At 39.4% G+C, this 22,315-nt stretch overlaps 3 protein-coding genes across 3 annotated transcripts; 2 read left to right on the forward strand and 1 right to left on the reverse strand.

Annotated features, from left to right (window-relative positions):
* The first annotated feature begins 125 nt into the window (after window positions 1-125).
* On the forward strand, window positions 126-1,323 carry snu13b (SNU13 homolog, small nuclear ribonucleoprotein b (U4/U6.U5)). Its single transcript, XM_056771946.1, has 3 exons — window positions 126-339; window positions 485-605; window positions 909-1,323. Exons 1-3 carry the CDS (start codon window positions 337-339, stop codon window positions 1,169-1,171), a joined length of 387 nt encoding a protein of 128 aa, XP_056627924.1. The 5' UTR covers window positions 126-336; the 3' UTR covers window positions 1,172-1,323.
* A 1,173-nt stretch (window positions 1,324-2,496) lies between these two features.
* Window positions 2,497-9,386, forward strand: crym (crystallin, mu). Its single transcript, XM_056771046.1, has 8 exons — window positions 2,497-2,687; window positions 6,846-6,996; window positions 7,484-7,546; window positions 7,621-7,722; window positions 7,795-7,978; window positions 8,046-8,167; window positions 8,644-8,728; window positions 9,276-9,386. The coding sequence occupies exons 1-8, from the start codon at window positions 2,521-2,523 to the stop codon at window positions 9,338-9,340; spliced, it is 939 nt and encodes a 312-aa protein (XP_056627024.1). The 5' UTR covers window positions 2,497-2,520; the 3' UTR covers window positions 9,341-9,386.
* Window positions 9,387-9,577: 191 nt separating this feature from the next.
* On the reverse strand, window positions 9,578-12,898 carry rac1a (Rac family small GTPase 1a). The gene is made up of 6 exons (XM_056771047.1): window positions 12,615-12,898; window positions 12,227-12,298; window positions 11,895-12,012; window positions 11,320-11,382; window positions 10,838-10,997; window positions 9,578-10,690 (listed from the first exon to the last, which is right to left on the reverse strand). Exons 1-6 carry the CDS (start codon window positions 12,647-12,649, stop codon window positions 10,560-10,562), a joined length of 579 nt encoding a protein of 192 aa, XP_056627025.1. The 5' UTR covers window positions 12,650-12,898; the 3' UTR covers window positions 9,578-10,559.
* Between the last annotated feature and the right edge of the window lie 9,417 nt (window positions 12,899-22,315).

The following is a 22,315-nucleotide window of genomic DNA, read 5'->3' on the forward strand; positions in this document are numbered from 1 at the left end:
CCTTTTTTTGTTTGAGAGATTAACCTACACAATGAATTTATAATTGTTAAATTGCTGTAAAATGCACGTACTTACAGGAATAAATCTAAACATTTGGGTGAAGTGGGTCGAATGAGCTCCGCGCATGCGCAGTGTGCGCTATCCGAACACGTGTTGTTGCATACTACAGGAGTAGAGAAGAGGACGAACGTGTGCTCGTATTCAGAGGAAATTTGTGTTGTATATTTTGTGTATTTGGTCATTTGTTTGTTCAAGGAAACAGTTGTGTCCTCTGTGAAGCTCTAGCCGAGAGGTCCGGGTTGATTTGAAGCGTTTCTGCAGGAATAAATAAACACGATGGTAAGCGGATGTTCATCTGTGTGATCGATCATCTCTTTTCACTTCGCTTTAAGAGCACACTGACGGGTTTATATGAGATATTGTCTGTTTAAAATGACAGTTAGCTGAAGTGTGTTTGTGACGCGTTTTGATGTGTGTTGTTCAGACTGAATCGGAAGTGAATCCGAAGGCTTATCCTCTGGCGGACGCCACGTTCTCTAAAACTATCCTGGATCTCGTGCAGCAGGCCGCCAACTACAAACAAGTGAGAAAAGGAGCCAATGAAGGTAAACATCAGTCACAGCTGGACACCGAGGCCTCATTCATACGCAGAGAAGCACACTTGGCTGTTCATGAGGAAATCATTTGAACGCTTTTTTGGTTCTACTTGCAGAACTGGTCAAAACATATTGAAGTGGCCCTCGCATCCCACATAAAGTGTAGTGTTATATTTGATTTCTCTCTGTTATATTAGCAGCAACATATCCAACGTTCAATAGTGTCGTTTCTGGCTTTTCACAGATATCAGCTTCCCCCTGTATGTTTAGTGTAACTTGATAAATACAGCAGATGTTATTTGTCATCCACAGCCACTAAAACTCTTAACCGTGGGATTTCTGAGTTCATCGTGATGGCTGCTGATGCTGAGCCTCTGGAGATTATTCTGCACCTGCCTCTGCTGTGTGAGGATAAGAATGTGCCGTACGTGTTTGTGCGCTCAAAACAAGCTCTGGGTCGAGCCTGTGGTGTGTCCAGACCCGTCATCGCTACATCGGTCACTATCAAAGAAGGGTCACAGCTCAAACCTCAGATCCAGTCTGTGCAGATGGCTATTGAGAGACTTTTAGTTTGACTTTTTACACTGTTTGTTTTATGTTTCATTCTTAATCTCTTTGTACAGTCTGAATGGCTTTTTTATAAATCATGCAATTCATTTCCTTTTTTTAAAATGAAGCAGTGTTGTGTATGAAATTGCTAGACGAAATAAAGTTCCGGAGTAAACGACCCAACGGTGTGATGTTTTCAGTTTTTCACAGATTTTAGAAGCATTCCTCATGGTTAATGTTAGTCGCTAGTATAAGTAAACTAACCTGAACTTCACCAATGCATCTTGGCTTATTATGGACAACTCTTACTCTTAGGATATTGACATTTACTAATTGTATTTTCTGTTTTTATGCTTTAAATATATATAGGGCTTGGACAAAATAATGTGAACACCACGAATACAAAGATGTTTTTTTATTAAATCAAATGGTGCCTTCCATGCAGTTTCAAAGCTCCTTACTGAGTGTCCACACAACAGTCTTCAGTGTAAATTTGTTGTCACAACAGAGTGTGTTTTTGTGAAGTTTGTTATTGTCGAAACACTAAACAGTGTTGAAAAATACATTAGACCTACAGGATTCATATCTGACAAGTGACATTATTTCTTGTGGTCCATTACTGTTTTCCCTGCTTATAACATTCCTCTGTTGTCTGATATCGATCACAAAATAAAACCAAATTAACTAACTCAAACAGTTTCAACACATGAAATTTCCAAAATCACAATTAATAATCACTCCCTTTTCTTCCTAAACATTTCCACAGTAACTTTTACTCAAAGTCAGTGAATGAGCTGTGACACATCAGATGAGAACTGGTCCTCCCGTCTGAGACAGAGGATTTTTATCATTAGAGATGATCTATTTATTAGATATTATTTACTAGAATGATCTTGCTTGTTCTGTAAACACCGTGCTCTGCGGTGTGTTTGACCTTTTTTCTGTGTTTCTCTTGTAAGCTGCTGTGCAACAATACACATTGTGAAAAGCGTTATGTAAATATCATTGAATAGAATAGGTCGGCTTTCCACAGTGGAACACGACCGCTTCTGACACACAACTGCGTCAAAAGCTTGTTTCATCAGGCAAGCAGACAATATAAAGATAAACACCAATTTAAGTATAAACCTCTTTAACAATGTTTGGCTGTTATATTGTCATTCTGTTCAGGAATATAGTACAAGTCATGAATCCTCTAAAGTGTCCCTAAAAGAATAGAGACACAAGTGATTGTAGGCTACATGTGTAGTGATAGTGCAAAAACAATACAAAATGCACACGGTTTTGAAAAAAAGTGTATTTTGCCTTTATGACCGAGAGCACGTGACACAAGAGCTGAAGTCCACAACAGCTCGAGCGACAGACAAACAGAAGAATGAGTGAGTGTCCAGTGCTATTAAATAAAGATCAAGTGATCCGGCTGCTCAGTTTGGAGGATTTGATTCCCAGACTGGAATCTGCGATGGGAAAGTTTTCCAGACATGAGAATTCTGGAATCATTCAGCCTGTGAGATCTGTGCTGCCAATCAACAAACACCACGGGTACAGTAGTCTCTCTCTCTCTCTCTCTCTCTCTCTCTCTCTCTCACTCTCTCTCTCTCTCTCTCTCACTCTCTCTCTCTCTCACTCTCTCTCTCTCTCTCTCTCACTCTCACTCTCTCTCAAAGATTCAAAGATTCAAAGGAGCTTTATTGGCATGATAAAAGAAAATGTAAATTGCCAAAGCACAAGATTAAATATAAACATGCAGAAATACAGATTATTAATTAAAGTTCTCAATGAGGGTGATAGTGTCAGTTTGTGTGTGTTGTCCTGTCAGTGTTGTGTTGTGTTGTGCTGGTTGTTCTTTGGTCGTGGCAGGACTTGACATATCTTGCAGCAGGTTTGAGCTTCTTGACTTTTCTCCCAGTATGTATGAGATCTTGTCCTTTTGTTGAAACTGGTCAAAGTCTTTGTGTAAGTTTGTAAACTGGGGGAAGAATGTTTCTCTGATGTGTGTGTAGTTGGGACAGGAGAGGAGAAAGTGCAGCTCTGTTTCCACTTGATTGTGTGTGCAGTGTGGACACAGTCGCTCTTCTCTCGGTGTCCATGTGTGTCTGTGTCTGCCCGTCTCTACAGTGAGCTGGTGATCACTGAGTCTGTACATGCTCAACACTTTTCTTAGTTTAGGGTCTGATACGCTTGTGAGGTATTCTGACACTTTATATTCTCTCTTTAGTGACAGATAGCATTCCACTTTACTTTGCTGAGCTGTTGCTTCTGTCCAGTGTTGGAGATATTTCTCTTTTTGTCTTTTCATCATTTGGTTTAGTCTGGCTGGGGTTTGGGGTTGACTTGGGCATGTTTGGGGTTGTAGAGTTAGTTGTGAGATCAGTTGGATGAAGGGGTTTCTCTCTGGGCTCAGCTCTTGATGACTTAAGGCTTTGTGATGGAGTGTGTCTGTGTCGCTGTTCTTAAGGTGTGTGTAGAATTTTAAAGCTCTTTTTTGTATTTTAATGATTAGAGGATACAGTCCTAATTCTGCTCTGCAGGCGTTGTTTGGAGTTTTTCTCTGAACCCGTAGAATGTTTTTACACATTTCTGTTTGCAGAATCTCTATTGGGTGTTTGTCCCATCTGCTGAACTCTTGGTTGGCGAAAGGACCCCAAACCTCACTTCCATACAGCGCGATTGGTTCTATAATTGATTGTATTATTTTCAGCCAGATTACGGTTGGGATGTCAATTTTAATATTCTTTTTGATTGTGTAAAAGGCTCTTCGTGCCTTGTCTCTCAGGTCATTCACAGCCTTGTTTAAGTTTCCGGTGTTACTAATGTTTATACCGAGATATGTGTAGTTCTTGGTGTGTTCTAGGGGCACGTTGTTTGGTTTGAAACGGTGATGTTGGTTTTGGCTACTGGGCTTTTTTTGGAATATCATGACTTGAGTCTTCTTAAGGTTAACCGATAGGGCCCATGTTTGGCAGAAAGTGTGCAGGGTGTCCAGATGTTGCTGTAGACCTTCTTTTGTGGGTGACAGCAGCACCAGATCGTCTGCAAACAGGAGGCATTTCACTTCGGTGTCTTGTAAGGTCGGGCCGGGTGCTGGTGACTGTTCTAGAGCTTTTTAATAAAAACTTAGACTACAGCCCTGTCTCACTCCACGACTCTGGGAGAGAAAGTCTGTGTGCTTGTTTCCAATTTTAACTGCAAATGTGTTATTGGTGTACATTGATTTGATGATGTCGTAGGTTTTTCCTCCGATGCCGCATTGAATCAACTGAAGAAAAAGTCCCTCATGCCAGATTGAGTCAAAAGCTTTTTTGAAGTCAACAAAGCATGAGTAGAGCTTTCTTTTATTTTGGTTTGTTTCTTTGTCAATTAAGGTACGAAGAGTGTATATATGATCGGATGTGCGGTATTTGGGTTGGAAACCAATTTGGCATTTTCTCAGGATGTTTTGGTTGTTTAGATATTGGATAAGTCTGCTGTTAATAATGTTACAGAGGAGTTTACCTAGATTACTGTTTACACATATTCCGCGGTAATTATTAGGGTCGAATTTGTCTCCACTTTTATGGATTGGAGTTATGAGACCTTGGTTCCAGACTGTGGGAAATATACCTGTACTAAAGATGATATTAAACAGTTTGAGGATGGCGAGTGTAAGTTTTTGGTCTGCGTGTTTAATCATCTCGTTTAGGATACCGTCGATACCACTTGCTTTTTGGGATTTAAGTTTTGGTATATTTTGTTCTAGCTCAGCGAGTGTAATTGGATAGTCTAAAGGGTTTTGGTAATCTTTAATTGTTGACTCCAGAGTGCATAGTTTGTTGTGTAGGTTAGTTTGTTCATGGTTCTTGGTTATTTTACTAAAGAGGTTTGAGAAGTGCTTTATCCATACGTCTCCGTTCTGAATGGGAAGATCTTCATGGTGGGGTTTGTTAAGTGTGTTCCAATGTTCCCAGAAGCGATTTGTTTCTAGAGATTGTTCAATTGCTTTTATCTGGTTTTGTGTATCTTGTTTCTTTTTCTTCCTTAGTGTTTCCTTATATTGTTTAACTTTTTCATGGTAGAGTTGGCGAGTGTTTACATTGTCAGCATCTCTGTGTTTCTGATTTGATAGAATTCTTACTTCTTTTCTAAGGTTTTTACACTCCTTATCAAACCATTTCTCATTTACAGGCTTTTTGTTTGATTTTGTGTTAGTGGGTTTTAGGTCAGATAGCGTTGCAGATATTGTAAAAATTTGGTTAATCCTGTCTACTGCTAAATTTACACCTTCACTATCGTGTGGAAATGGGGTATCGAGGAATTTATTCAGTAGGATTTGAATTTTTGGTTCACGAGTTATGCTTTTGTATGTATCTTTGCAATTTTGTTTCCACCTGAAAGTTTGTTTTAGGGTATGGAGGTGAGTTTGTTTTGATGCCTCTGTGTTAGGTTTGGGTCTATTGAGGTAGAGAGTGATTTTACTGTGATCTGACAATGGTGATTGTGGGCTAACTGTGAACGCTCTGAGGGAGATAGGATTCAGATCCGTGATGAAATAGTCTACCGTACTGTTACCCAGCTTAGAACTATAGGTGTACCTACCGTATGAATCTCCTCGTAGTCGTCCATTGACCATGTACAGACCCAGTGTGCGACAAAGATGGAGAAGTCTTAATCCATTTTTGTTTGTTGTTTTATCGTAGTTCAGTCTTTGTGTGTGTGTAGGTATGGAAAGGACATCTCCTCCTGGAATGTGTTTGTCTCCCTTGGTGTGAACTGAGTCTGATTCTTCACCTGTCCTGGCATTTAGGTCACCGCAGATCAGAACATTGCCCTGTGACTGAAAGTAGTTGATCTCCTCTTCCAGGATCGTGAAACTGTCCTCATTGAAGTAGGGTGACTCTGCTGGAGGGATGTAGGTTGCACACAGGAAGATATTCTTATCTGTTGAAGTGATGGTCTTGTTGATTTCTATCCATGTGTAAAACTGGCCAGTTTTAATCATTTTTATTGAGTGGGCGTATTCGGACTTATACCAGATCAGCATTCCGCCTGAGTCTCTTCCCTGGGTGACACCAGGCAGTTTGACGGATGGAATGATGAATTCTCTGTAGTTTGTAGGGCGACCAGTGGGTCCGTCTCCTCTACTCCATGTCTCCTGTAGGATGAGGATGTCTGAGTTTTTTGTTTCAGAGCTGAAGTCTATGTTTTTGCTTTTCAGTCCAAAAGCAGATGACCTCAGGCCTTGAATATTCCAACATGATATTGTAAATGATTTGTTATCCATAAGTTATTTATTTGTTTATTGCGGATTTTGTCTTAATACAGTAGGTGTGAGCAGATCAGGTTCAGCATCTGATGGATGTCTTTTAGCTCGGCTGTTGGAGCTTGTGCAGATGTCGGTGTCCAGCTAATTCATTCATGTAAATGTTAAATAGTGTAGGACTTAGACTACAGCCCTGTCTCACTCCACGACTCTGGGAGAGAAAGTCTGTGTGCTTGTTGCCAATTTTAACTGTAAATGTGTTATTGGTGTACATTGATTTGATGATGTCGTAGGTTTTTCCTCCAAAGGCTTTTTTGAAGTCAGCAAAGAATGAGTAGAGCTTTCTTTTATTTTGATGTTTCTTTGTCAATTAAGGTACGAAGAGTCTAAATATGTGTATATATCTGTGTATATCTCTCTCTCTCTCTCTCTCACTCTCTCTCTCTCTCTCTATTCATCAGTTTCTTAGGTCTTATGCCTGTTTATATGGCCGATGAAGGAGTTTTGTGCACGAAACTCGTGACTTTCTACAATCGAGCAGAGACCAGCACTTCACCGTCAACTCACGCCACAGTGTTGCTGTTTGATCCTGAGCACGGTCACGTGACTGCGGTGAGTTACGCCCACCCGTGTAACGCCATGACGTCACGAATCACACGTAATGATTGCACAATAATAGGTGTTTTTAAGGTGTCAATAATTACATAACAACACTACCAACACATGCCATAACAACAAGAAACTTTACGTGTCAGGCCCGGTTTCACAGACACGGCTGAGTTTAATGCCTAAGCTTAATTAAGATATTTATGTTACTTTTATAAAAATGTCTTAGAAGACTACATTACGGATATGCATCTGGAGACAAAACAATGAAACTGAAATATCTGAAGATATTTCTCGGCAAGTTAGATTAAGTTACGACAGGTCACACATTCATTATAGTCAGAGACTCTTGTGTGAAACAGGAACATTTGTTTAACTCTATACTTGTTTACTCTACATTATATGTTTGTGTTTTATGACTTTCTGTCATCACAACAACAAATCAATGAAGAATCTGTGTGAAAGACTCTAACAGTGTTTGTTTGTGTGTCAGATGATGAATGGAGAAGCGATCACAGCCATAAGAACCGCAGCAGTGTCGGCTATATCTGCTAAAGTAAGTTCATGTCAAACACATCCTAACATGATAAAACATCACACATGTGATTGTGAGTCTGTGTGTCTCACCAGCTGTTAAAACCACTCGTGTCAGATGTGTTGTGCATCCTCGGCTCAGGACAACAAGCGAGGAGTCATTACGATGTCTTCACAAAGATCTTCAAGTTCAAAGAGGTGAAAACACGTTCACGTGCGCTTCATATCACCTCGTGTTTATTTCAACAGCTAGTGTTGTGTTTCTTTCAGGTCCGCGTGTGGAGCAGGAGAAGAGAAATGTCTGAGCGGTTTGTAGAAGATCTTGAAGAGCCGGTTGTAGTTTGTTGTTCAGTGAGAGATGCGGTGATGGGGGCGGATGTTATAGTCACTGTCACAGGGGCCACTGAACCCATACTGAGAGCTGAATGGATCAAATCAGGTGCACACATCGCAGGTCAGTCACAACACAACACAACACAACACTGATCCGCCTCATTTCACCTCGTGTTGTTTTCTAACAGCGGTCGGTGCGTGTCGTCCAGACTGGAGGGAGTTAGATGATGTGTTGATGAGAGAAGCGCTGGTGTATGTGGACAGTAGAGACGGAGCTCACGCGGAGTCAGGAGACATCATCCTGTCTGGAGTATGTACTTCAACAACAGATCACAAACAACCAAACATTTCCTCCTCGGGAAACAACATTTCAGTCAATAAATGTTAGAGACAGTGAATGTGAGAGGAACACCTGCTTTGTAGGGACAGTTCACGCAGAAATGAAAAATATGTCAGCATTTCCTCATCCTATTGTCATTTCTAACCTGTATCAGTTTCTTTCTTCCACAGAACACAAAAGAAGATATTTTGAAGAATGTTGATAACCGAACCGCGATGGCACCCATTGACCTGCATTGGTTTTGTGTCCATACAATAGAAGTCAATGCCTGCCACCGCTGCGCTGTTATCAACATTCTTCAAAATATCTTCTAAGAAAGTCATACAGGTTTGACATGACAAGAGGGAGAGGAAATGACGGCAGAATTACCATTTTGTGTGAACTATCACTTTCGTGACCTCATCTTCACTCAAACATGAACATGATGTGATGTTTTATTTCTGCAGGCTCAGGTTTTTGGGGAGCTTGGTGAGGTTATAAATGGATCTGTTCCTGCTCAGCGTGAGAAGACCACTGTGTTCAAGTCATTGGGTAACATGTTCTTCCACAAACTGACAATAAGAAAAAATCATTCTCAGCACTTTGAAGGTTCTCTTATGTGTTTGGCAGATTGTGTCTGTAAATGGAGCGATGTTTATATCTTATGGGAGGAGCAGAATGCAAAGAAATATTGTCTGTCCAGCACTCACTGTTGATGTTTACTTAATTTCTGACATTACATTAAATTATTATTTAAGGAGTTCATTCCAAAAATAAATGTTCATGTTAAAATTTCCCAAATCATGTTTTTATTGTGCATTCTAAGTAATATCAATCAATCCGCTATTGGGTCATTTTGATTAGGTTACAATAACTAAAAACAAAAGTTGTCGTTGTAAACAAACTGTTAATTTATAAATTCATTAGAAAATCATACGTGAAAGGCCTTTTGAAGGGATCTCACATTCAGTTTCAGTTGAATGACTTACTGGACGTTGACAATTATAAAATGAATAGTTTGAGCCGTAAAGACTATCTGTCATCTTAAAAAAGGTGAATGTATTTTCTGTCACTGACGATCTTCTCGTGTTTAATGCAGGTATGGGACTACAGGACGCTGTCGCAGCTAAACTGGTGTTTGATAAATGGAAAAGTGAACAGTGATGGACTGAATATCTGTAAGAAATAAACAACACTATTATAAAAATGATCTTTTTTTGTGATTCATGATGTGTCCCAAGTGTTCGTGACCACATCGAGTGACAGGACAGTTTGTTGCTCAGTTGGAGTTTAATTCTTTAGCCTCATCCAAAGGAAACACTCATCTATACATTCATCTTTCTCACATTCAGTGTGAAGAGAACAAGTGCTCGTCTGCTTGAAATGAAGGACGGAGACAAATGGTTTTAGATTCAGTTTCTATTTCAGACATTGAGGTTAATACATTGTATCTTTAGTGGAGACCATAAAGGCATGAATAAAGCATTTCAACTGCTATTGTTACACAAAGAAATCAAACAATCTATCTGGTAAATTACAAATGTTTCCCTTCAATCGTATTGAAAACCAATTAGAAATGAAATACTCTTGATGTCCAACAACAAACTGTTTATATATATCTCTGGAATCTTTTCATTTACTGCGGAGAAGAATCTTCTACACTTCACAGTGTTCAAGAGGAGAGGAATCCTGCACTCAATACAGACTACAAACATCTCAGACACACTTATCACCAAACCTGCAGAATTGTGATGAGCTGTGAGGCACTGACACATGTGTAGTCTAAACACAATACTGAAACACTGCTTCAACACAATCAACATTCACATACTGTAGCGTCATGTGTGATAGATACTGACTGTTAGCGTGTGCATCTCAACTCCACTTCATTTTTAATTTTACCACATCAATTCTGTAGCGTAAGATGGGCTTTGAGAAGCTTCCCTTGGTATTATATAAATCTGATAGTGTTAGCACATAAAAATCCATTACTTGGGTTTAATTTTTGGCAATATTTCACTTTCTACAAAAATGTAAAATGTAAACAAAATCTGGGCTCAAAAAGGAAATAAAAGAATATTTAGTTGGATCACGTAAAAACAAGAGGAAAAGAAAGTGTGTGTTTAGAAGGCAGCGGGAGGTTCTTAGTGTATGGAGGGAAACTAGCAGGGAAAGCACTCGCTGTTTCTCAGAAGAAAAGAATCGGGACATCTTAAGAGCTGGTTAAGTAGCGTTTGTCTAATCACGACGCAAGAGAGAGAAATATCAGTTTTGTCTTCAACACATATTTCCCATCATCCCCCTGTGCTGTTCTCTCAAGTGTAGCTCAGATCTCAGCTGCTGTGTGTGTGTGTGTGTGTGTGTTTGTCTGCATGCAGTCAATTCAGAGAATCAAACACTTTCTCTTCCTCTTCTTGACCGGAGGTGGACACAGGACTGCTCGGATGGCTTCATCAAACACAGTCTTTAGGCCTCGCTGTGTTAAAGCTGAACACTCCAGATACTTCACAGCTCCTGTGTTCACAACACAACACTTGAGCTGGACTCACACAACACAGGGAGGAATTCCTCATATACTCAGTATGTATTAGTGATGATCATGATGGTGAAGTAAAACAATGTTAAACAAAAATAAATGTGGGTGAAACTAAAGCTGCTCACCTATTTCTTTGGCCATGGCGAGGCCCTGAGGATAAGTGATAGGAGTGAGCTTCTTCTCTTTCAACTTCTCAATCGTGTCTTTGTCATCTCTCAGATCCAGTTTAGTCCCAACCAGAATGATGGGAGTGTTGGGACAATGGTGTCTGACCTCTGGGTACCACTGTTGAAAGACAGTAATCAACTCATTGGACTTCTTTAAACCCTTTAATTTCTCCCGCAGAGAGAGTTTAGTTTTGTGAAGTATTATAAAATAAACATCACAAGACTGAAGAGTTTACAGACGGCACAGCAGATGCTGGACAGACACACAGGATCCAACAGTTTGTGTGTCTGCTGTTTTACAGAAGTGATATTTTTACTGAGTGAATGCACGCAACACGTTTGCTCAATCTGTCTCAAATCCAGACAGACAGACTATTGTTAGTTCAGTCTCAGTTTCTGCTGTCATGTAAAACTCAGGCTGCTGTAAAGTTTCGTCTCACCTTTGCACGGACATTCTCAAACGATGCTGGACTCACAAGAGAGAAACAGATCAGAAACACATCCTGAAAACAAGAAGAACAGTGAGTTGATCAGTCATCACAGTGAAAAGACTTGTGCAAGTGTATAGTACAGCACTGACTGAAGAGATCATTCACTCCAGTGAAAGTGAACACACACACACATTTGTGTTTGACACAAGTGAGCCATTCAGTCCCTTTACACAACACATCATCATCACTGAGCAATCATTCATCTAATCATTGTGATCTAACTCATTCTAATCACATCTATTGTTGTTTGAAGCTGGCTGATGTCCAACATTCACTGTAATAATTTTACTAGCAACATGTAGATGTTATGATCTTCATCCATTAAAGAGAAAGATGTGATTCTGTGCCTGATGTATTCAGTTAAACTCTTCTTTCATTCTTGCATTACACACATCTTAACTTTATTCAGTCAGAATGTTTGGTTGAGATATTTTAGCACACATTTAAGAGATAAATAAGGCAAAAATACATAAAGTCTATTTTGTTTTAGCTGTATCTTTCAGCTCTGTATAGTACAAGTGTACCGTCTGAGGGTAGGAAAGTGGTCGAAGTCTGTCGTAATCCTCCTGTCCTGCTGTATCCCATAATCCCAGATTCACAGGTTTCCCATCGACCATCACATTGGCAGAATAATTGTCAAACCTGCAGGAAAAGAAATGTTTGAATAGAGGTGTAGAGAGTCCAGATCAAACACAAATGTGCTTCTGTGATCAGACATGATGTTCTCCAGTCCAACAGAAATGAATTCTGGATTATGATCAATGTGTGTGAGAGTTGAAATGAAGGTGAATTTTGTGAAGCGGTGAAAAGATCTCATAAACATCTTCAGAAACAGAAGACAGATGAGTGTTCTTACACAGTAGGGATGTATTCTCCAGGGAAAGCATTAGTGGTGTAACTGATCAGGAGACAGGTCTTTCCCACAGCCCTGAAACAAACACATTTATTAAAGTATTTAAACTTTCAAACAGTGTGTGTGCGACACATTAACATGAGTCACTTGAGCTCATGTGAACGACACACAACAGTAACAAAAGATATCTGTACAACACACACTTCAAATGACTAAAAGAAGCCTGTCGTGTGTTAGGTTTATACGGTGTGTGTTTACAGCTCGTGTAGAGTCAGTCAGATAATGTCGATCTGTGTTTAATCAGTCATCGTCAAACTTACACTAAAGTTGACAAATGTGTTTGTGTAGCTCATTCTGAACACAAACAGATAAAAGAGTGAAGTAAACTCACCCGTCACCGACCACCACACACTTTATGGCCTGCATCTGTGTTCACTCTCAGCGCACAGATCTCCAACTAAAGAAATAAACGCACAACTCAACACACGAGCGACACAACACGAGCGACAGAGCGATTAAACGCGACACAACACGACGGATTTCAGCTAAAGTCGAGCGAGTAAAGTTATGTGAACGAGCGCATTCCTGCGCATTTACTGCTCCACTTAAACAAACAGCCACCACCCAAAAATCTCAGATCCCGGTCAACGCGCGCGCGCACGTCCAGTCCCTAACAATGCACGAGCTCGCGCTCTCTCTCACGCACACACACTAACGGACGCAGTGCTGCCCCTAGAGGACTGGAGGAACAACACACGAGATGATACAACAACACACGAGATGATACAACAACAACAACACACGAGATGATACAACAACAACAACACACGAGATGATACAACAACAACAACACACGAGATGATACAACAACAACAACACACGAGATGATACAACAACAACAACACACGAGATGATACAACAACAACAACACACGAGATGATACAACAACAACAACACACGAGATGATACAACAACAACAACACACGAGATGATACAACAACAACAACACACGAGATGATACAACAACAACAACACACGAGATGATACAACAACAACAACACACGAGATGATACAACAACAACAACACACGAGATGATACAACAACAACAACAACACACGAGATGATACAACAACAACAACAACACACGAGATGATACAACAACAACAACAACACACGAGATGATACAACAACAACAACAACACACGAGATGATACAACAACAACAACAACACACGAGATGATACAACAACAACAACAACACACGAGATGATACAACAACAACAACAACACACGAGATGATACAACAACAACAACAACACACGAGATGATACAACAACAACAACAACACACGAGATGATACAACAACAACAACAACACACGAGATGATACAACAACAACAACAACACACGAGATGATACAACAACAACAACAACACACGAGATGATACAACAACAACAACAACACACGAGATGATACAACAACAACAACAACACACGAGATGATACAACAACAACAACAACACACGAGATGATACAACAACAACAACAACACACGAGATGATACAACAACAACAACAACACACGAGATGATACAACAACAACAACAACACACGAGATGATACAACAACAACAACAACACACGAGATGATACAACAACAACAACAACACACGAGATGATACAACAACAACAACAACACACGAGATGATACAACAACAACAACAACACACGAGATGATACAACAACAACAACAACACACGAGATGATACAACAACAACAACAACACACGAGATGATACAACAACAACAACAACACACGAGATGATACAACAACAACAACAACACACGAGATGATACAACAACAACAACAACACACGAGATGATACAACAACAACAACAACACACGAGATGATACAACAACAACAACAACACACGAGATGATACAACAACAACAACAACACACGAGATGATACAACAACAACAACAACACACGAGATGATACAACAACAACAACAACACACGAGATGATACAACAACAACAACAACACACGAGATGATACAACAACAACAACAACACACGAGATGATACAACAACAACAACAACACACGAGATGATACAACAACAACAACAACACACGAGATGATACAACAACAACAACAACACACGAGATGATACAACAACAACAACAACACACGAGATGATACAACAACAACAACAACACACGAGATGATACAACAACAACAACAACACACGAGATGATACAACAACAACAACAACACACGAGATGATACAACAACAACAACAACACACGAGATGATACAACAACAACAACAACACACGAGATGATACAACAACAACAACAACACACGAGATGATACAACAACAACAACAACACACGAGATGATACAACAACAACAACAACACACGAGATGATACAACAACAACAACAACACACGAGATGATACAACAACAACAACAACACACGAGATGATACAACAACAACAACAACACACGAGATGATACAACAACAACAACAACACACGAGATGATACAACAACAACAACAACACACGAGATGATACAACAACAACAACAACACACGAGATGATACAACAACAACAACACACGAGATGATACAACAACAACAACACACGAGATGATACAACAACAACAACACACACGAGATGATACAACAACAACAACACACACGAGATGATACAACAACAACAACACACGAGATGATACAACAACAACAACACACGAGATGATACAACAACAACAACACACGAGATGATACAACAACAACAACACACGAGATGATACAACAACAACAACACACGAGATGATACAACAACAACAACACACGAGATGATACAACAACAACAACACACGAGATGATACAACAACAACAACACACGAGATGATACAACAACAACAACACACGAGATGATACAACAACAACAACACACGAGATGATACAACAACAACAACACACGAGATGATACAACAACAACAACACACGAGATGATACAACAACAACAACACACGAGATGATACAACAACAACAACACACGAGATGATACAACAACAACAACACACGAGATGATACAACAACAACAACACACGAGATGATACAACAACAACAACACACGAGATGATACAACAACAACAACACACGAGATGATACAACAACAACAACACACGAGATGATACAACAACAACAACACACGAGATGATACAACAACAACAACACACGAGATGATACAACAACAACAACACACGAGATGATACAACAACAACAACACACGAGATGATACAACAACAACAACACACGAGATGATACAACAACAACAACACACGAGATGATACAACAACAACAACACACGAGATGATACAACAACAACAACACACGAGATGATACAACAACAACAACACACGAGATGATACAACAACAACAACACACGAGATGATACAACAACAACAACACACGAGATGATACAACAACAACAACACACGAGATGATACAACAACAACAACACACGAGATGATACAACAACAACAACACACGAGATGATACAACAACAACAACACAACGAGATGATACAACAACAACAACACACGAGATGATACAACAACAACAACACACGAGATGATACAACAACAACAACACACGAGATGATACAACAACAACAACACACGAGATGATACAACAACAACAACACACGAGATGATACAACAACAACAACACACGAGATGATACAACAACAACAACACACGAGATGATACAACAACAACAACACACGAGATGATACAACAACAACAACACACGAGATGATACAACAACAACAACACACGAGATGATACAACAACAACAACACACGAGATGATACAACAACAACAACACACGAGATGATACAACAACAACAACACACGAGATGATACAACAACAACAACACACGAGATGATACAACAACAACAACACACGAGATGATACAACAACAACAACACACGAGATGATACAACAACAACAACACACGAGATGATACAACAACAACAACACACGAGATGATACAACAACAACAACACACGAGATGATACAACAACAACAACACACGAGATGATACAACAACAACAACACACGAGATGATCAACAACAACACACACGAGATGATACAACAACAACAACACACGAGATGATACAACAACAACAACACACGAGATGATACAACAACAAAACACACGAGATGATACACAACAACAACACTCGAGATGATACAACAACAACAACACACGAGATGATACAACAACAACAACACACGAGATGATACAACAACAACAACACACGAGATGATACAACAACAACAACACACGAGATGATACAACAACAACAACACACGAGATGATACAACACAACAACACACGAGATGATACAACAACAACAACACACGAGATGATACAACAACAACACACGAGATGATACAACAACAACACACGAGATGATACAACAACAAACACACGAGATACAACAAACAACAACACACAACGAGATATACAACAACCAACACACGAGATACAACAACAACACACGAGATGATACAACAACAACAACACACGAGATGATACAACAACAACAACACACGAGATGATACAACAACAACAACACACGAGATGATACAACAACAACAACACACGAGATGATACAACAACAACAACACACGAGATGATACAACAACAACAACACACGAGATGATACAACAACAACAACACACGAGATGATACAACAACAACAACACACGAGATGATACAACAACAACAACACACGAGATGATACAACAACAACAACACACGAGATGATACAACAACAACAACACACGAGATGATACAACAACAACAACACACGAGATGATACAACAACAACAACACACGAGATGATACAACAACAACAACACACGAGATGATACAACAACAACAACACACGAGATGATACAACAACAACAACACACGAGATGATACAACAACAACAACACACGAGATGATACAACAACAACAACACACGAGATGATACAACAACAACAACACACGAGATGATACAACAACAACAACACACGAGATGATACAACAACAACAACACACGAGATGATACAACAACAACAACACACGAGATGATACAACAACAACAACACACACGAGATGATACAACAACAACAACACACGAGATGATACAACAACAACAACACACGAGATGATACAACAACAACAACACACGAGATGATACAACAACAACAACAACACACGAGATGATACAACAACAACAACACACGAGATGATACAACAACAACAACACACGAGATGATACAACAACAACAACACACGAGATGATACAACAACAACAACACACGAGATGATACAACAACAACAACACACGAGATGATACAACAACAACAACACACGAGATGATACAACAACAACAACACACGAGATGATACAACAACAACAACACACGAGATGATACAACAACAACAACACACGAGATGATACAACAACAACAACACACGAGATGATACAACAACAACAACACACGATGAAACAACATACAACAACACACAATGATACAACAACAACAACACACGAGATGAACAACAACAACAAACACAGAAGATAACAACAACAACAACACACGAATGATACAACAACAACAACACACGAGAATGATACAACAACAAAACACACGAGATGATACAAACAACAACAACACACGATATGATACAAACACAACAACACACGAGATGATACAACAACAACAACACACGCGATGATACAACAACAACAACACACAGAGATGAACAACAACAACACACACGAGTATGATAACAACAACAACAACACACTAGATGATACAACAACAACAACACACGAGATGATACACAACAACAACACACGAGATGATACAACAACACCACCACGAGATGATACAACAACAAAACAACACACGAGATGATACAACAACAACAACACACGAGATTGATCAACAACAACAACACACGAGATTGATACAACAACAACAACACACGAGATTATACAACAACACATCTCACAGAGATGATTACAACCGACAACAACACACCGAGATGATACAACAACACACATCACACGAGATGAGACAACAACAACAACACACGAGATGATACAACAACAACAACACACGAGATGATACAACCAACAACAACAACACACGAGATGATACAACAAACAACAACACACGAGATGATACAACAACAACAACACACGAGATGATACAACAACAACAACACACGAGATGATACAACAACAACAACACACGAGATGATACAACAACAACAACACACGAGATGATACAACAACAACAACACACGAGATGATACAACAACAACAACACACGAGATGATACAACAACAACAACACACGAGATGATACAACAACAACAACACACGAGATGATACAACAACAACAACACACGAGATGATACAACAACAACAACACACGAGATGATACAACAACAACAACACACGAGATGATACAACAACAACAACACACGAGATGATACAACAACAACAACACACGAGATGATACAACAACAACAACACACGAGATGATACAACAACAACAACACACGAGATGATACAACAACAACAACACACGAGATGATACAACAACAACAACACACGAGATGATACAACAACAACAACACACGAGATGATACAACAACAACAACACACGAGATGATACAACAACAACAACACACGAGATGATACAACAACAACAACACACGAGATGATACAACAACAACAACACACGAGATGATACAACAACAACAACACACGAGATGATACAACAACAACAACACACGAGATGATACAACAACAACAACACACGAGATGATACAACAACAACAACACACGAGATGATACAACAACAACAACACACGAGATGATACAACAACAACAACACACGAGATGATACAACAACAACAACACACGAGATGATACAACACAACACCCACACGGTGATACTACAACAACAACACACGAGATGAAACACCAACAACAACACACGAGATGATACAACAACAACAACACACCGAGATGATACAACAAACAACAAACACACGAGGATGATACAACAACAACAACACCGATACAACAACAACAACACACGAGATGATACAACAACAACAAACACACGAGATGATACAACAACAACAACACACGAGATGATACCAACAACAACAACACACGAGATGATACAACAACAACAACACACGAGATGATACAACAACAACAACACACGAGATGATACAACAACAACAACACACGAGATGATACAACAACAACAACACACGAGAAGATACAACAACAACAACACACGAGATGATACAACAACAACAACACACGAGATGATACAACAACAACAACACACGAGATGATACAACAACAACAACACACGAGATGATACAACAACAACAACACACGAGATGATACAACAACAACAACACACGAGATGATACAACAACAACAACACACGAGATGATACAACAACAACAACACACGAGATGATACAACAACAACAACACACGAGATGATACACAACAACAACACACGAGATGATACAACAACAACAACACACGAGATGATACAACAACAACAACACACGAGATGATACAACAACAACAACACACGAGATGATACAACAACAACAACACACGAGATGATACAACAACAACACACGAGATGATACAACAACACCACACGAGATGATACAACAACAACACACGAGATGATACAACAACAACACACGAGATGATACAACAACAACACACGAGATGATACAACAACAACACACGAGATGATACAACAACAACACACGAGATGATACAACAACAACACACGAGATGATACAACAACAACACACGAGATGATACAACAACAACACACGAGATACAACAACAACACACGAGATACAACAACAACACACGAGATGATACAACAACACACGAGATGATACAACAACACACGAGATGATACAACAACACACGAGATGATACAACAACACACGAGATGATACAACAACACACGAGATGATACAACAACACACACGATACAACAACAACACACGAGATACAACAACAACACACGAGATACAACAACAACACACGAGATACAACAACAACACACGAGATACAACAACAACACACGAGATACAACAACAACACACGAGATACAACAACAACACACGAGATACAACAACAACACACGAGATACAACAACAACACACGAGATACAACAACAACACACGAGATACAACAACAACACACGAGATACAACAACAACACACGAGATACAACAACAACACACGAGATACAACAACAACACACGAGATACAACAACAACACACGAGATACAACAACAACACACGAGATACAACAACAACACACGAGATACAACAACAACACACGAGATACAACAACAACACACGAGATGATACAACAACACACGAGATGATACAACAACACACGAGATGATACAACAACACACGAGATGATACAACAACACACGAGATGATACAACAACACACGAGATGATACAACAACACACGAGATGATACAACAACACACACGATACAACAACACACACGATACAACAACACACGAGATACAACAACACACGAGATACAACAACACACGATACAACAACACACACGATACAACAACACACGATACAACAACACAAGATACAACACACACGATACAACAACACACAAGATACAACAACACACAAGATAAAACAACACCTGACGTGCCTTCGCTGTAGATTTAACTCTTTACTCGGTGGAACAATTCATTGTCATGAAAAACCCTCTTTACGTGACACATACAACACACAATGATACATGAGGAGAGTTTATTGCGTCAACTTTACGCGTTTCATTAGAACTTTTTGTGTTTGACTTTCAAATGTGGATCATTAAGTTGTCACAAATATTGACTTCCATTTCCACACGTTTGTTGAAAATTTAATTTAAGAAATACTGCTTTGGGTTTATTATCCCGACACATTGATCTGTGGCTCTATACTAGTATATTAAGCACCTCGATGTCGATGACGTGATCTTTCTAGACTGAAATACTGTTCGTCATAAATTATAATTGTATGAGTCCAGACATCTTTGATGTGAATGTATTGGTGGTGGATGATTTTAGACCTGTGGCGCTTACATCCCTAGTGATGAAATGCTTTGAAAAATTAGTTAAGTAATTATGCAAAGAACACAGAGTTATCTAGACTCCCTACAATTTGCTTATAGGTCTAGGCGAGGGGTAGATGATGCTATAACCACTCTTTTACATCTAGTTCTTCAACATTTGGATAAGCCGAAAACATTTGTTACATTTATTTTTATTGATTTTCCATCTGCTTTCAATACCATTCAGCCACATATCTTAGTTGAGAAGCTTATTAATGAATTTGAGTTGGATTTTAGTCTGGTAGGATGGATTTTGGATTTCCTTGTGCAGAGAAAACAGAGAGTTAAAGTGAATGAGTGCTTTTCTGAATGGCTCGGGTCATCTACTGGGTCTCCTCAAGGATGTGTCCTCTCGCCCTTATTATTTATCTTGTACACAAATGACTGTAAGAGTAGTTATAGGGATAGGCATATTGTAAAATTTGCTGACGATTCGGTAATCGTTAGTTTAATGAGTGAGGCGGAATCTATGCATGGTCCTGTGGTTGATGAATTTATTATGTGGTGTAAAAATGCTTTCTTAAAACTTAATGTTTCTAAAACTAAGGAGATGATTATTGATTTTAACCCTAGGAGGAAATCTATTCATGATAAGCAAATGAGCATAAATGGAGTAGGTATTGAGAGCGTTGAACAGTACAAGTACTTGGGTACTGTTTTGGATGATAAATTGTCTTTTTCTCCTAATACCGAGGCTTTGTGTAAGAGGGGGCAGCAAAGATTGTATTGTTTGCGGAAACTAAGGTCATTTAATGTGGGGAAATCATTGATGTGCATGTTCTACGGATCCTATGTTGAGTCACTGTTATCTTTTTCA

This window comes from Triplophysa dalaica, chromosome 17 (assembly GCF_015846415.1).
Source record: "Triplophysa dalaica isolate WHDGS20190420 chromosome 17, ASM1584641v1, whole genome shotgun sequence".
Classification (NCBI taxonomy): Eukaryota; Metazoa; Chordata; class Actinopteri; order Cypriniformes; family Nemacheilidae; genus Triplophysa; species Triplophysa dalaica.

Coding starts and splice junctions, on each gene's coding strand:
- crym (XM_056771046.1), top strand. CDS start 2,521: ATGAGTGAGTGTCCAGTGCTATTAAATAAAGATCAAGTGATCCGGCTG. Junction 2,688..6,845: donor CCAATCAACAAACACCACGG/GTACAGTAGTCT, acceptor TCTATTCATCAG/TTTCTTAGGTCTTATGCCTG. Junction 6,997..7,483: donor AGCACGGTCACGTGACTGCG/GTGAGTTACGCC, acceptor TTTGTGTGTCAG/ATGATGAATGGAGAAGCGAT.
- snu13b (XM_056771946.1), top strand. Junction 606..908: donor GAGAAAAGGAGCCAATGAAG/GTAAACATCAGT, acceptor TGTCATCCACAG/CCACTAAAACTCTTAACCGT.
- rac1a (XM_056771047.1), bottom strand. CDS start 12,649: ATGCAGGCCATAAAGTGTGTGGTGGTCGGTGACGG. Junction 11,383..11,894: donor CACTTTCCTACCCTCAGACG/GTACACTTGTAC, acceptor TCTTGTTTTCAG/GATGTGTTTCTGATCTGTTT. Junction 10,691..10,837: donor CGCCATGGCCAAAGAAATAG/GTGAGCAGCTTT, acceptor TTGTGAACACAG/GAGCTGTGAAGTATCTGGAG.